Source organism: Oncorhynchus mykiss, chromosome 15 (assembly GCF_057628025.1).
Source record: "Oncorhynchus mykiss isolate SJ-2025 chromosome 15, ASM5762802v1, whole genome shotgun sequence".
NCBI lineage: Eukaryota > Metazoa > Chordata > Actinopteri > Salmoniformes > Salmonidae > Oncorhynchus > Oncorhynchus mykiss.
In genome coordinates, this window is record NC_143036.1 from 49,256,852 (window position 1) to 49,273,227 (window position 16,376).

General features: G+C 39.0%; 1 protein-coding gene across 1 annotated transcript in view; it reads right to left on the bottom strand.

The window, feature by feature from the left end:
- Window positions 1-16,376, bottom strand: part of LOC110490153 (protein phosphatase 1H) — a 52,128-nt gene that overhangs the window by 27,215 nt on the left and 8,537 nt on the right. The window contains exon 2 of the mRNA XM_021563362.3: window positions 2,588-2,756. Coding sequence (XP_021419037.3) covers window positions 2,588-2,756 — 169 coding nt within the window. The remainder of the gene's footprint in view (window positions 1-2,587; window positions 2,757-16,376) is intronic.

A 16,376-nucleotide genomic window follows, 5' to 3' on the forward strand; every position in this document is an offset into this window, starting at 1 on the left:
TGTGTGTGTGTGCACACTGTGGGTTTGCAACAAGCCCCATTCAACAGCTGCGAAAAAAAGGTGAGGCAATTATATCAGAGTGGAGACAATTATGGCATCAAACAACTGGAGGTTACATGTGTACCCTGCTGCTTCAAATACAAAAGCATTGAAACTATGGCAGAAAAGATGAAGGGAATGTATTGCATGAGTGGATAAGAGCAATGAAAAACAAAGCTGAAATGTTGGTGTTAAGACATTTCGGTTTGTTTTGTAATTTTGTAGGAGTCATGTAACGAACTCGCTCTATAAGACAGCAATACTGGAGTAACGCATCATGACTCACTCTGACCAACCACATGTGTACGCTACAGAGGTCAAACCAATCACTGAGCAGCGCTGTGATGTGCCTGCTGGCACTGGATGAGTGACAGTCACCCCCGGCCTGCTCAGGGCAATAGGCAACACAGGAAGCAGTAGACCAGAGACCACTGACATCGTCTCTAGACAAGGTATAGGATTCTGAGAAAAAGAAAGGCCAGTGGATGTGCATGGCCTATTGGTTAAATCTCAACAGTATCATGGATTAAGGGAAAGAGACAACTGTGTCTATGTGCTTACGCATAGATAGAGAGAATGTGTGGAAGAGAGAGAGAGTGTCATGCCCTGACCTTAGAGAGCCTTTTTATTTCTCTATTTGGTTAGGTCAGGGTGTGATTAGGGTGGGCATTCTAGGTTTTCTGTTTCTATGTTGGTGTGTTTGTTTCCCAAGATATTAGTTGTCAGTTTCCTTTTGAGTTTTGTGGGATCATGTCTTTGTTTGTTGCTTTATGCACAACTAGTTTTACGTTCGGTTTGTGTTCATTGTTTTTTCCCGGTGTTACGTTTTCAAATAAAGAGAGAATGTGTGCCTACCACGCTGCACCTTGGTCTCCTTCTAACAACGGACGTAACAGAGTGTGTGTGTGTGTTTGTACACTGCATTCGGAAAGTATTCAGACCACTTGACTTTTTCAATATTTTGTTACGTTACAGCCTTATTTTAAAATTGACTAAATTGTTTCCCCCCCTTATTCTACACACAATGCCCCATAATGACAAAGCAAAAAAATGTTTTTTAGAAATGTCACATTTACATAAGTATTCAGACCCTTTACGCAGTACTTCAGTACTTTGTAATCGCTGCCAAAGGTGCTTCAACAATCTCGAGTCTTCTTGGATATGACGCTACAAACTTGGCACACCTGTATTTGAGGAGTTTCTCAAATGATTATCTGCAAATCCTCTCAAGCTCTGTCAGCTTGGATGGGGAGCGTCACAGCACAGCTATTTTCAGGTCTTTCCAAAGACGTTTGATCGTGGTTCAAGTCCGGGCTCTGGCTGGGCCACTCAAGGACATTAAGAGACTTGTCCCGAAGCCACTCCTGCATTGACTTGGCTTTGTTCTTAGGGTCTTTGGCTGTTGGAAGGTGAACCTTTGCCCCAGTCTTAGGTTCTGAGCACTCTGGAGCAAGTTTTCATCAAGGATCTCGCTTTACTATGCTCATCTTTCCCTCGATTCTGACTAGTCACAGAGTCCTTGTCGCTGAAAAACATCCCCTAAGCATAATGCTGCAGCCACCATTCTTCACAGTAGGGTTGGTGAAGACGTGGCGCTTGGCATTCAGGCCAAAGAGTTCAATCTTGGTTTCATCAGACCAGAGAATCTTGTTTCTCATGGTGATGAGAGTATTTAGGTGCCTTTTGGCAAACTCCAAGCAGGCTGTCATGTGCCTTTTACTGATGAGTTGCTTCTGTCTGACCACTCTACCATAAAGGCCTGATTGGTGGAGTGCTGCAGAGATTGTTGTCCTTCTGGAAGGTTCTCCAATCTCCACAGAGGAACTCTGGAGCTCTGTCAGAGTGACCATCGGGTTCTTGATCACCTCCCTGACCAAGGCCCTTCTCCCCCGATTGCTCAGTTTGGCCTGGCGGCCAGCTCTACGAAGAGTCTTGGTCGTTCCAAACTTCTTCCATTTAAGAATGATGGAAGATACTGTGTTCTTTGAGACCTTCTTTTGGACCTGCAGAAATGTTTTGGTACCCTTCCCCAGATCTGTTCCTCAACACAATCCTGTCTCTGAGCTCTACGGACAATTCCTTTGACCTCATGGCTTGGTTACTGCTTTGACATGCACTGTCAACTGTGGGACCTTATATAGACAGGTGTGTGCCTTTCCAAATCATGTCCAATCAATTGAATTTACCACAGGTGGACTCCAATCAAGTTGTAGAAACATCGTAAGGATGATCAATGGAAACAGTAGGTGCCAGAGCTCAGGTTTGAGTCTCATGGCAAAGGCCCTAAATACTTATGCAAATAAGGTATCTGTTTAAAAAATATATATACATTTGCAAAATTTTTAAAAACCTGTTTTGGTTTTTTCATTATGGGGTATTGTGTGTTGATTAATGGGGGCATTTTTTTATTTATTCAATTTTAGAATACGGCTGTTACGTAACAAAATGTGGAAAAAGTAATTGGGGTCTGACTACTTTCCGAATGCACTGTACATGTATGGGCACCCATGTGTGTGTGTGCCTGTGTGTGTTTGCCTCTGTCTCTCACAGCGCTGTTCTCCTTCAACCCCAGGCCTTCTCCGTTGGGCAGCGAGGATCTTCTCTTGGCGGTGGGGGTCTTAATGGGGGTGGTGGAGTCTCCTGGTCTCTTTCTCACCACCACCACCTCACAACACGCCTGGTCCTCATTCAGGGAACTCTTACCTGCGTTGATCACCCTGGAGGAGAGGGGAGCACATACCAAACACACAGGATTAGCTACTTACACTCTTAGAAATAAGGGTAAGGGTTCATTCTATTTGGTCAGAAATGGTCAGAAAGTTACATTTTTTAACTGAATGCCAAAAACATTAAGGATATAGAGGTGCTCAAAGTTGAACCCTTTTGCATACCCCACCCTACCATTAGACAGATTGACTTTGCTATAATTTAAAAAGCTTACATACAGTGTTTTCAAACAATTGAATAATTTATTGAAAAAAAGGGTTTTAATAAACATGCCATTTTTAAACCTTTAACATCAATTATCAAAAAACGCTTCAACTCAACTCAACTCAACTACAAATAGTTCCCTGGGCCCAGTTTTCCAAAGAATTAAGTTTTCTGATTTGGATTTCAGGAATCGGATAGGATTAAGTGCATATAAATAGAATTAATAGAATGGGAGTCCCAATTATAGTCAATGATACGCCCATTCTATTCATTGTATTTCTATGCATTTAATCCTATCCAAGTGCCAACATTTGATTAGATAACATTTTAAAGACTGGGCCCTGAGGTACAAAAAGATCAAAATACACATAATGTATCTTCAGAGGCACACAATGATCTCACATGGTTCTGTTTGGTACCTTTTTGGGTACTTGTATGGATAATCTAGTATAAATGGTTCATTTCTGTGACCAATATTTTTAATACAAAAATGGAACAATCACACTCCAAGGTGAAGGTACATTTCTGTTTCCCAGGGTACAAACATATTTTGTGAACCCTCAATACCCACCATAAAGTACAGTGAGGACTTTATTCCACTTAAAAGGAACTAACGGCTTTGTCACTGTGGCGGTATCTTAAATGGCAAATATGTATTTCCCAGCATGCTCTATATAAAGTCGATTTTTGTTGTTGTTGAATATCTGTGCTTTTGCATATACATTGATTGATTGATTGATTAATCTTATGCTACACAAAGATAAATAACATATATTTTTCTAAACTAATCCAATCAGTTAGTTGGATATTTTGCACCAGTTACTGAAATAGTTCCAGTTTAAATGGCTTAGGTAATATCCTGTATATTTCTAACGCTGGCAGACATACAAATTCCAACTGTTGGATAGCCTAACTCTGGCTGGAGTCCAATAGGAATTACACATAACTTTGTTAGCAGTATAATGTGACTTGCAGGTAGGGTAACTACTTACAAGCCTGATATGACCTGTAAACCATGAGTTTCAGGCCACTGAATTAGGGTAAATCTAGGCCTCAAAATAAGGCCTTATGCGCTATGTAATTTGTCATAAAGAGTTACATCTGAATGATGTTTGCCTAGGAACTCACTTGGTGAAGGCCACAGGACTGAAAATGAACGAATTAAGAACCTTCACAAAAAACAGTCATGAGTGGTAATTAACAATTCACTTAAAAAGGCAAGGCACACTGGGAAATTATTTTGGAGGCGTGGCTTTCAGTCAGTTATTTTTAGCCAACCGTTAGTGGAAGTGTTGTACCAGTTTAAGTGGGCTATGGTAGAGTGGTCACAGGTACATTTTTGCCATTTACAATAAATAAATGGCTCTTTCACTGTGGTGGTACCCTACAAAGGCTAAATGTACCTATTATAAAGGCATTCTTCTGTACCTGTGGCCTATATGTAAGAAAGGTCAAATCTGAAGTATTATGTACCTATAACTAAAAGGTACAAAGGTGTATCTTACATGGTACCACTACAGTGACTAGTGTTTGTACCCCTTTAAGAACAAATCTAAACCTTCGTTTCTAGGAGTGTAGCAGGAAAAAAAATTCACTGGTCTTGTAAAAGCATCCAGAAGAAGTTACAGCCGTACAGGCAACAAATGATAAACATGAGGGCGCAAACGCACAGCTCTGACTCATATTTCCCCTATAAGGAGATACCATCTAAGAGTTTTTTCATGAGTTTTCATCCTTTTACCTTAAGCACATTTAATTTCAACTATGATGGTGATACAATATTGATTACAATTATCATCATGAATATTAAGGCTATACGCACTACATGTTACACACATAGACACTCAACCATGCAAATTGGCGGGGTTATTATTTATTTGGACAGCACGCATTATAGTCTTACTCTTATACAGACATCGTACACACTCTCACTAAATCACATCCAATATCATTCACTTCAACTTACTCAGATTTACTACACACAATATTTTGTCTCACTTTTCTAACATCTGTGGCATTGGCTCACAGGCAAACAGGCAAGAGAATAAAACATATATTGCTAGAACCTATTTCTTGAATTCTAAATATCAGACATTTTAAAGCTCTAGTTGACATAATACCTCTGATGGCAGTAACTTTACAAGCACTAATTATGGTCAATTTAGACTGAGACTAGTATCTATTTATGGTAAGGGGTGAAATAAGTATAGCTACTTATAATTGTAACGGTTTAGCAGATTATAAAAAAGAAGATCAGTCTTTACGTGGCTAAAAGAAAAGGAATATAACATATACTGTTTACAGGAAACTATATCACATCCTTAGATGAAGTTGTGTGGAAAAAGGAATGGGGTGGTGAAATAATTTTATGTCATGGACAAAGGAACTCAAAAGGTGTGATATTAATTAACATAAATTTTGATCTGAATGTGCAAATAGTTAGGAATGATCTTTTTGAATATGAAAGTCGATGAAAAAGAGATTTGGCTCATTAATCTATAGGGTCAAAATCAGGATGACCCATACTTCTTCGAACAGTTAGGGGTGTACTCACTTTTGTTGCCAGCGGTTTAGACATGAATTAACTCTTGTAACAACCAATCCCGGATCCGGGAGCTTAATCATCAACTGACACAGCATAACGCTGTGTGTTGAGTTATTTTGAGGGGACAGCAAATTTACACTGTTATACAAGCTGTACACTCACTACTTTACATTGTAGCAAAGTGTAATTTCTTCAGTGTCACATGAAAAGATATACTCAAATATTTACAAAAATGTGAAGGGGTGTACTCACTTTTGTGATATTCTGTGTTTATATATATATATATATATATATATATATATATATATATATATATATATATATATATATATATATATATATATATATATATATATATATATATATATATATATATATATATATATATATATATGTGTGTGAATTTGACCAAATACTTTTGGTTCCCTAAAATGGGGGAATATGGATGGAAATACCTCAAATTAAAGCCGACAGTCTGCACTTATAGTTATAGTCATTGTATAATTTCAAAAACAAAGTGCTGGGGTAGAAAGCCAAAACAACAACAAAAAACTGTCACTGTTCAAATACTTTTGAACCTCACTGTAGCACCAGTCTGTGGGTGTCTGCTCTGCAAATGTAGCAGCATCACCCATACTCAATATCTACTGCTCAGAGCAGAAACCTTGTTTCTGAAACCTTGTGTGTGAGTGTGTGTGTGTGTGTGTGTGTGTGTGAGTGTGTGTGTGTGTGTGTCTTTGTGTGTGTGAAAATCACCCAAGGGTCAGACAGAGCGAGAGAGATAGTGTCACCTCTGTCAGTCAAACACTTCTCTCCTCTTCACTGATAGCTCAATGAGTCTCAGGGATGCTAGGCCACAATGTGATTACTCTTGTGGCTGTTCTCCAAGGATTGTGTGAGGTTATGATTGAGAAAACAGCCAGAAGGTCACAAGGAGAAAAACAATGGTATGGAGTAGTCTGGATGAACCCCACAGTTTCTTCCAGATCAGACAGTCAAATTGTCAGATTACTCATTACTGCCGATTATCAGCCCTCCTACCATTACATAATTTAGCAGACGCTCTTGTCCAAATCAATATACAATCAGTGCATTAAACTAAGGTTGATTAAAAGGACATCACAATAGTGTAAAATTATCCTACTATACTTGTAGAAATTAAATGCTACTGTAAACTTAATATTAGTGTTTAACAGTAGTTGACTGTAATTGCATGGGATTGGTGCAAGCAGGTCGGCTATTAGGCATTTGTATATTACAGAATATTTGGTTTTACTATCACTTGCAGTTATAGAGGCCTAAACAAAGGCTCCCAAACTGGCAGTGATTACAGCGCAAACCACTCAACCTAAAGGTTTAAACCTTGCTGACATTTCAATCTGTCCCCTATAACCATACAAAAGTGTTAGGGCACTGCTACTATATATAATTAAAATTGGTACATGATTCTTACTAATGGTTGCAACAAATAGCGCCACTTACAAGGCATGCCTCGAAATTGGTTAATGAGCCAGCAACTCTTTACCCTCCCACAAAATGTGTCCACTGTGCACGGTAATTTACAGAATGCTGCAGTAAATAATACAGTACTTTGTTAAATAGTAATGTAATAAAATTACAGCAATTGCTAACAGTGAATATGTAATCATATATTACAGCATACCAATAATATGTGGTGCTTTATATCACTTGCACTTGTAAAGGTCTTAACAAAGGCTTCTAAAGTGTCAGGGACTAAACACTCAACCATTTACGGTTTGAGTCTTGCCGCCACTCTGATATGTTCCTTATACACATTACATTGTTGGAGAACTACTACCACATTTCCGTTAAATTGGTACAACACTCTCACTAACAGCACAACAAATATAGCCCCTCACAAGGCACGCCTCAAAACATATTAATGAGACAGAAACAACAATATCATCCACCCACTAATGTTCAAAATGTTTTTGGCACTCCAAAAAATACCGTTTGGTACTTACTATATTCTGTGTGGTGCTATTGAGTTACAGCAAATTACTGGTAGCACAGTAGCCAGTAAATCACAGTAGATTTAGAGAAAAAGGTTTTCAGATACCAAAAATACAGCATGGTACTGTAGTCTGTGGGGTAGTGCTGAATTACAGTAAATTACTGGCAGCACAGTAGCCAGGAAGTTACTGTAGATTTACAGATCAAAGATTTTAGATTAAAAAAAATATGGTATTGCACTGTATTCTGTGGGGTACAGCAGTCACACTAATGGGTACAACAAATATAGCCTCATACAAAGCACGCCTCAAAATATGTTACAGAGGAGTAGCGGAATGCCAATGGTTTCTACTGACAATTGAGATGTACAAACTACGGCATAAGGGGGAAACAAGCGAATAAGAGGCAATCCGTAATTTTGATTAAGACATTAATGAACGAGCTAGGACAGACGGAGTCAATATAACTATTTGTTCAGCACTTTTGAAATGTACAGGGACAGAATTCAGAACATGGGCCAATCTTACAGTGTTCTCTCTGTACATTAAGTCAAAAATGTAGGATAACTAAAAAGGGCATATGTGACTGACCGGCTCAAATTAGTCTTATGTAGCAACATTTGAAATGTTTTTTGTTTGTTGTTGCATTGGATAAAAGTAGAGACTCCGAGCTACAAAATGCTATATCATACACTGCATTTTTGAGGAACAATGGGAAAGTAATTCTGCTTTGAAAGTTGATAAACTTATAAACTCACTTTTGAGAAAAGGGCATTTTAATGTTTTGGTACCTATGGGAGAGCTCACCTTTGTCAACACCCATTCAGCATAGTTCACACCCTCTTAAGCCAGCTCCACCCATCTCTTTAAGGATTCACATGTGAGGTCATGTGCTAAACAGTGAGTAGTGTAGGAAAGATTAAGACTAAAAGTGGTTGTAGTCTACAATAAGGAAAAATTCCAGGCAAACAGAAAATGTCCGGATAAAAATATTTTCTAAATATTAGATGACACTTACCCAGACACACTTGTCTAAATTTATGGATCATGTGAAAGAAACACTATAACCCCCAGCCACATCCAGTCGTGGAAAAAGTACTAAATTGTCGTACTTGAGTAAAAGTATAAATCATTTCAAATTCCTTATATAAAACCAGACGGTAGAGTTTTTAGTTATTTTTATTGATGGATAGCCAGGGGCACACTCCAACACTCAGACATAATTTACAAACAAAGCATTTGTGTTTAGTGAGTCTGCCAGATCAGATGCAGTAGGGATGACCAGGGATGTTCTCTTGATAAGTGTGTGAATTTGACAATTTTCTTGTCAAAATGTATACGAGTACTTTTGGGTGTAAGGGAAAATGTATGGAGTAAAAAGTACATTATTTTCTTTCAGAATGTAGTAAAAGTTGCCAAAAGTATAAATAGTAAAGTAATTTACCGATATCCCCCCCCCAAAAAAAATAATAATTAAGTAGTACTTTACACCACTTCCCAAATGCCTTCTGTCGTGGAAATGTCCTGTATTACCAAATCATGAGAGAGCAAACCACACACAAGTCAGAGTTATATCATAAAGTCCATATTTCATTATATGAGCTTCACCATAGCCCTGTGACTCTCAGATCAATTCAGTGTCTATAAATGAATTCTCTGAGAGTGCTTACAAAACAGTTCTTAGTATAATTTATAGCCAAGACACACCCATCTCAACTCACATGACGAATAACAGATCTTAAGAACATTACAAAGGAAGACTTTACTTGAGAGAGGAGTATCCCATAGCCAGACAGCATTAGCTATAAATTATCGTTCAGTTTGCTCTCCTAAAACGAGGTTCTAGTTCTCGTTCTTGGTACACCATAGTACCAAAACATTACCTCGTCCAATGGCATATATCAATTGTCAATTCTAGATACCCCCATCTCAAATACAATCCCTCCTGGACAAGCTCACGGAGAGGAGTGACTGGCACACAGACATTGTGGAGACAACTAACTGGTTCCCCTTTAATCACGCCATCCCTTCACATGATTTAAGAATAGTTACAGACACATCCACAGATAAGACTAACCTGACCTCTCCCCTCTCTGGGCCCCAAGTAACTGAGCCCTAGCAGAGAAGGGATAACTGCAAACTGCCAACAGTATCATCCAAAAAGAAGACATCCTAATGACAAATATCTCACATAAGCATTATTATGTAAATAAAACATCTTATTTATCAATGTTATCTAACTAATTCTGATTTGTCTATCACAATTCACACCAAACATTAGCATACTTTATATACGGTTACACACATAGGTGCTATCACATAGTATTCCATACATAAGTTAAGGCCATGCAACCTGAGTTGAAAGCTGAGTGAGGTACACATGTACAATACATAAACAGATGCATGTTCCATATACAATACCTTTCAAAAGTTTGGGGTCACTTAGAAATGTCCTTGTTGTCCATGAAAACATACATGAAATTAGTTGCAAAACCAATAGGAAATATAGTCAAGACGTTGATGTTAGGAATATTATGAATAAATGACTAAACAATATTCTAATTTTAAATGGATCTGTAGCTAAGTAAACTTATACTCTGTTTTATTATATCTGATTAACAATATGAGCTCATAAGAAGGGATTGTGCGACACAAACAAGGAGTAATTAAAGTTAATGAACACCATTCCAACTAGGCAGAGAGGAATGGGTTGTGGATTAAGTAAGCAGATAAGGTAGTTAAAATATGGTTGAACCGACGAAACTTAGCTCTGGGGTGTTTTAGATAAGGCAGTGAGTGCATTCCTAGGTTTTCTGTTAATTAGAACTGTCAGCTAAGTGGTGATCAATAATGGTGAGGGGTCAAGAGTTAATTCAGTTATGTTGTGTGTCCTCTGTGTGTGTGTTAGTGAATTGGAATTAACTTTTAAACTCACTTAATTCTAGGTCGGGAGGAGGGGATTCATTCTAGCAATGAAATGACGTCATGTTATTGTATATAAACTGTTGCTCGTGGTAACGTGCAGCGCGCTCCGATAATAAATTCTATTATCTATTATTGATAAGACTGGTCTCGGTCTATTTTATGCAAACAAAAATCTTACAAATTCTCATAAAATAGATTAAGGGAATTCAATTAATGAAAACATATTGGAATAACTAAATTACAGTAACAATTGGTCCTACGAGCAGATTCCACAAACTTGCCTCTGTCGTCCGAAGGGAGAGCCGAAAGCCGTGCACAGACGGGTCTGGACTCGTTATTTAAAGACCTGGCCTCTGAATTCAGGTTTAAAAGAACAGGCCGGTATTAGATCTAAGGGCGACAGAGAAGGTGACGGAATCGAACCGGCATTGCTTTTCCCAGTCTACAGGACGACGGTAAATAGTCTTTATTCTCGAATTTGGGAGGAATGATGAAAGTTATCTTTGATTTGTTGTTCTAAAAAGGTTTAGAATTGATCAATAATAGTAGCTTCGCTATTCCAAACAGATGTGTTGGGTTACTTGTATGACCAATATACAAGGATTGTGTGTGACAGGTCTGAAATTACCTGTGGTAAAGGTGCACTACCGTAACTAAAATAGAACTTAATAGATCCTGGTTTTGCAAGCCGAAGGGTTATTAAGGGTGGGATATAGTAAGTTTTGTTAGATAGGACGGTTGTTTTGTACAAATAGGATAACCATTAATTCAAAAGACATACCTAAATGAGGATAAATTAGGCTTGTTGAGAAGGCAGGGTAATCCTAGGCGAACGGAATAACTGAACCTATTCAATACTGAAAAAAATAATATCCAAAGGAGTGGGAGGGAAACTCAAAATAGCGAAGTGAGATTGGATAAATACAACCGGAGTTTAACCAGGGATGTGTGTCCCCTGGGTAATAACTGATAGATGTGGAAGTGAGATCTAATGTCCGGTCGATAGCAACGCTATGGATAAGTTTCCAGGGAAGAGAATCATAGAAATACATACACATAGATTGTAACTAGGTAACGGTATATAGCACATTTATAGATCATAGTAATACACACACATATAGAAGGTAAAAAATAGAAAGGCATAGATAAGTGATTAAATACCATAGCTACTAGTAAAGGCAAGGATTTATCAAACATGGGAAGTAAATCCTCAAAGGAGGTCCCGGTGTTAACAGGGGACCAACGGTGGATGGAGCAGAAAGATAAGAGAAACATAGAATTCTGTCCAAAATGGAGTAAGCGGTATGAATTTGATGGGAGTCTGAATGTTGAAAATTAGAGTTGCTTATAAAGCAGATACATAAGGAATGTGGAAACAATGTGAAGAAGCAGAATAAACAGGGGTTATACACAGCCGGAGTTTGGCTTTCAGAAGCAAAAAAGAGAGTTGAGGGTGAAAATAGGAGGAAACCCCAAAAAGAGCCAAGATGCACTGCCCTCCGCTCCCGATGATGAAAAAGTTAGCCAATTGGGCGGGGGTGAGGGTAACAAACTATATCCTTCTCGAGTATACCAAGAACACAGAGGTAATCTTATCGATGAAACAGTGGTTGTGAGAATACGGCTGCAGGAGCTACCTGCAATATCACCACCGATATATGTGAAGCCTGCTGAAGCCGAGCGAGGGATAATAGAAATAGACAAAGGAAAAAAGTCGAGAAAAGTGGATAAGGTGAGTCAAAAGAGAAATATGAAATGTTTTAATTGTAACGAAACTGGACATTTCGCCCGGGAGTGTAACACTCCCTGCAAACGTCACCACCAAGATTGTAATTTAATTAACTGAGGGGAAGATCAGAGGTGACAATCGGAGGAAAAAAAGGGGTCAGATACAAAGAGAGCGAGATTAATGATAATCCTCGTTGAAGAAAACTTTGGGCTTTTAAATTAGGGCTATTTTCTGTTGTCCCGATGCCGGCGTTACGAATACAGACAATTGTAAAATGGGTCTCTTTGCGGATAATCTTAGTCATTTACATAGCGTTGGTGGTATAGTGGTGAGCATAGCTGCCTTCCAAGCTGGAGTCCCGGGTTCGGTTCCCAGCCAAGGCGTTGACTAAATTCAGAGTTTTTGATTGTAATTTAACTAATTGTATGTTTTGCCGAGAAAGATATGGTCGCTAGTGTTTGTATAAGATATAAAATGAACGTTTTAATAGCTTGTTTGGTTCAAATTGATAGAAGGGATAAATTGAACGTTAATAGATTGTTTAGGTTAAATTAATAGACTAATTCATTCAGTTTAAAATAATAACGAAGTGAATTGTGATACAAGACGATGTCTGTTCACTAAATGATCTGTTTGAATAATGTATTGGGAATAGAGTCGTAATTAAAATGCTGAATCAAAGACGAGACAGTTACTTAAATCTAATGAATTCTAAATAATAATGAAGAGACAATTACGATAGATTTGTGCCCATCGAAATGTTCTTATAAATTACCTTCTTGTGACTCTCTAACCCGGATCCGGGAGCGTAATCATCGCCTCAAACTAATTAGCATAACGCAGCGGACATAAATCTTCCTAGAAAATCTTCCTATTCATGAAAATCACAAATGAAATATATTGAGACACAGCTTAGCCTTTTGTTAATCACACTGTCATCTCAGATTTTCAAAATATGCTTTACAGCCAACGCTAGACAAGCATTTGTGTAGGTTTATCATGGCATAATGCTATGCTAGGCTCTGCTGGCAGCAGGCAACATTTTCACGAAAATAAGAAAAGCAATCCAATTAAATCATTTACCTTTGAAGAACTTCGGATGTTTTCACTCAGGAGACTCCCAGTTAGATAGCAAATGTTCATTTTTTCCCAAAATAATATTTTTGTAGGCGAAATAGCTTCGTTTGTTCTTCATATTTGGATGAGAAATCGACCGGAAAATGCGGTCACTACAACGCCAAACTTTTTTCCAAATTAGCTCCATAATATCGACAGAAACATGGCAAACGTTGTTTAGAATCAATCCTCAAGGTGTTTATCCCATATCTATTTGATAATATATCCGTCGGGACAATTAGTTTCTCATAAGAAGCGATTGGAAAAATGGCTACCTCAGTACTTTACGCAAGATTTTCTGAGGGAGCCATCACCACTTGCTCAATGTGGTCCCTTGCGGCTATTCTTCAACATAAATGCGTAAAGATACGTCACAATGCTGGGGAATACGTAGAAAGCGTAAGCTCATTCGTAGCCCATTCACAGCCATATAAGGAGTCATTGACGTGAAGCGGTTTCAAAAAATGCGGCACTTCCTGATTGGATTTTTATCTGGGTTTCGCCTGTAACATCAGTTCTGTTGCACTCACAGACAATATCTTTGCAGTTTTGGAAACGTTAGAGTGTTTTCTATCCAAAGCTGTCAAGTATATGCATAGTCGAGCATCTTGTCGTGACAAAATATCCCGTTTAAAACGGGAACGTTTTTTATCCAAAAATGAAATACCGCCCCCAGAGTTTCAAGAAGTTAAAGTAGATAAGACACTTGACAGAGAATTGGTACAGGATTGATATGAATGGATGCCCAAGGGAGAATTGGACACGTGGAGAATGAAAGGGGCGCTCCTACATGATGATGTCAGACATAAGGATAATTTACTAATCTTACCTAAGTCATTGTTTAGAGCAGGCAAGGTTGTTACCTGGGCAGAGCCAGGTATCAAAGGGGGGATGGGTAAGTTGTGGTCTAGCATAGGATGTGGCCTACTGGATAATAAACTAATAAAACATTTTTTTAGCTAACAAGTAGGTATAGAAGTTGAAGATAGAACAAATGAGAAACTGTTTGTTAACCCAACCTGTATGTCCAAGATTTTATGCACTACAGGTGAATTACAGGTGAAGTCACTCAATCCAGTCCCTGAGGCCTGTTGGGGGAACCATACCAAGGACTCCTGGTGACAGCTAGCTGAAAGAGCTACCCGGATTCATATCACACTGTGGGAGGATAAGACACAATGACACGGTCGAACAATAACAGTGTTCGAGAGGAGAACTGGAATTAACAGAATTCCGGGGGCCATCTCTCGAATGAAGATGTCATTCCATCCCTGTGTTTGTTCATAGAAGTGAAAGTGTGTCTGGCTCTAGCTGATGATGTGTTCTCTGGGAGAGGGTGGGGCTTTATAGGTGGGCTGGCCATCCTGAGCTGTCTGGTTGTGGGAGCCTTATTCCTGGTACACCATGAACCCCGAGAAGGCCAGAGGGTAATATTGACAGGTAGTTAGACAATGAGGATTTAGTATTAACCAAGCATAAGAGATCACTTGATCTGGATATACAGGAAGTGAGAATGAGACTGGGAAGGATGTCTCAGAGGAGTTCTATGTAGACCAAATGGGGCCTCTGACTCCTTGGCAGTTCAGGACTAAGAGCAGCTATTATGGAAGACATCTATGCAAGTCCCTGTGTAGTTCATGGAAACAGGTTATAGCTCACATCATGTGAGAGGGCTACATAAATCTACATACCCAGTATGGAAGAAGATGGAGTGTAGTGAAAGTAAGGGTTTCAGTTGATAATCTAGTGCATTCTGGGTAGAAAAAGTTAGAGCAGATAATTGCTCTATAGTCAGCAGAATACAAGCAGAGTCCCCTTGACAAAGCAGATACTGACTGTGGAGTTGTCCAGAGCCAAGAGCCGGTGTGGATAGTTCAGATGAAAGATCTTAAGGAAGTAATTGAGATGGAAACTGGTTATGGGGATTCTAACCTCTGGTTAGAGTGGATTAAATATACGGCCAGATCAGTAGCTAAAGAAGAATTCTATGCTTGTGTCACAGCAAAACCTCAGTTGACAACCATCCCTTTTCCATTAAATGGAATTAATTCACCTAAGGGAATGGCCTGTATGGTAAAGTTATTCATGGAAGCAGGAAAGCCAGATAATAACAGTTATATGGATTTGCACTATTTATATCCACATGTTCCTCTGAAATCTAAGCTTCCTCCTTTCACAGAGGCAAGGGGAGACTGTGGAGACTGTGGGAGAAATATGTGGGGGAAATCAGTACCTGCAATAGGACAGATAATGTTACTTCTGATGCGATAAATGAGTGATTTGGCAGGCTGGTTGAGTTCTGGGGATTTCAGTAAGATAAGGAGGCCCAGGGCTGACATCTGGTGGTTGTGTGGGGGAATGACGTTATGGCCGAGTATTACTGGCTAATTGGACAGGGGTATGTGTACTGGTACATTTGAGAATGCCTTTCACACTCATTCAACATCATGACATAAAGTTGACCAAACGGGAGAAAATAAGTACTCCGCCTCCGTGGTTCCACGGGGGGTGCCAGACGAGTTCAAAGCTAGAAATCAGATCTTGGCAGGATTAGAGTCAAGTATTTTTTGGTGGTCCACTCTCAATGAGAATGTGGATTGGATCAATTATATCTATTAAAATCCACAGTGCTTCATCAATTATATCATAGATGTAATGAATGGCTTGGCAGAATAGAACAGTCTTGGATATGTTTACAGGCTGAAAAGGGTGGAAGTGTATGGAGGTAGATTGGAAGCCGATGACACAGCACCGGATGGATCAGTTGCCTATGCCTTGGCTGGTTTACACACCCTGGCTCACGAGTTGGCAGTGAACTCAGGGGTGGATACTTCTCTGACTAATTGGGTTGACAGTGTGTTTGGAAGATGGAAAAATGTTATGATTACTGTGTTATGGGCTACCTTCACCTGTGTGACTGTGTTAGTTTTGTGTGGATGTGTTTTGATTCCGTGTGTGAAAGTTCTCATTTCCAGGACTCTGGAGAAATCAATGACACTTCAGATGGTGAAATATGGACCCATTCTAAGCTCTGACCCGTGGAATGATGAATGCATGGCTCCGGACATAATAGAAAAATCCGGATCCTTTCACTCGCGAGGAGACCATATTTGATGTT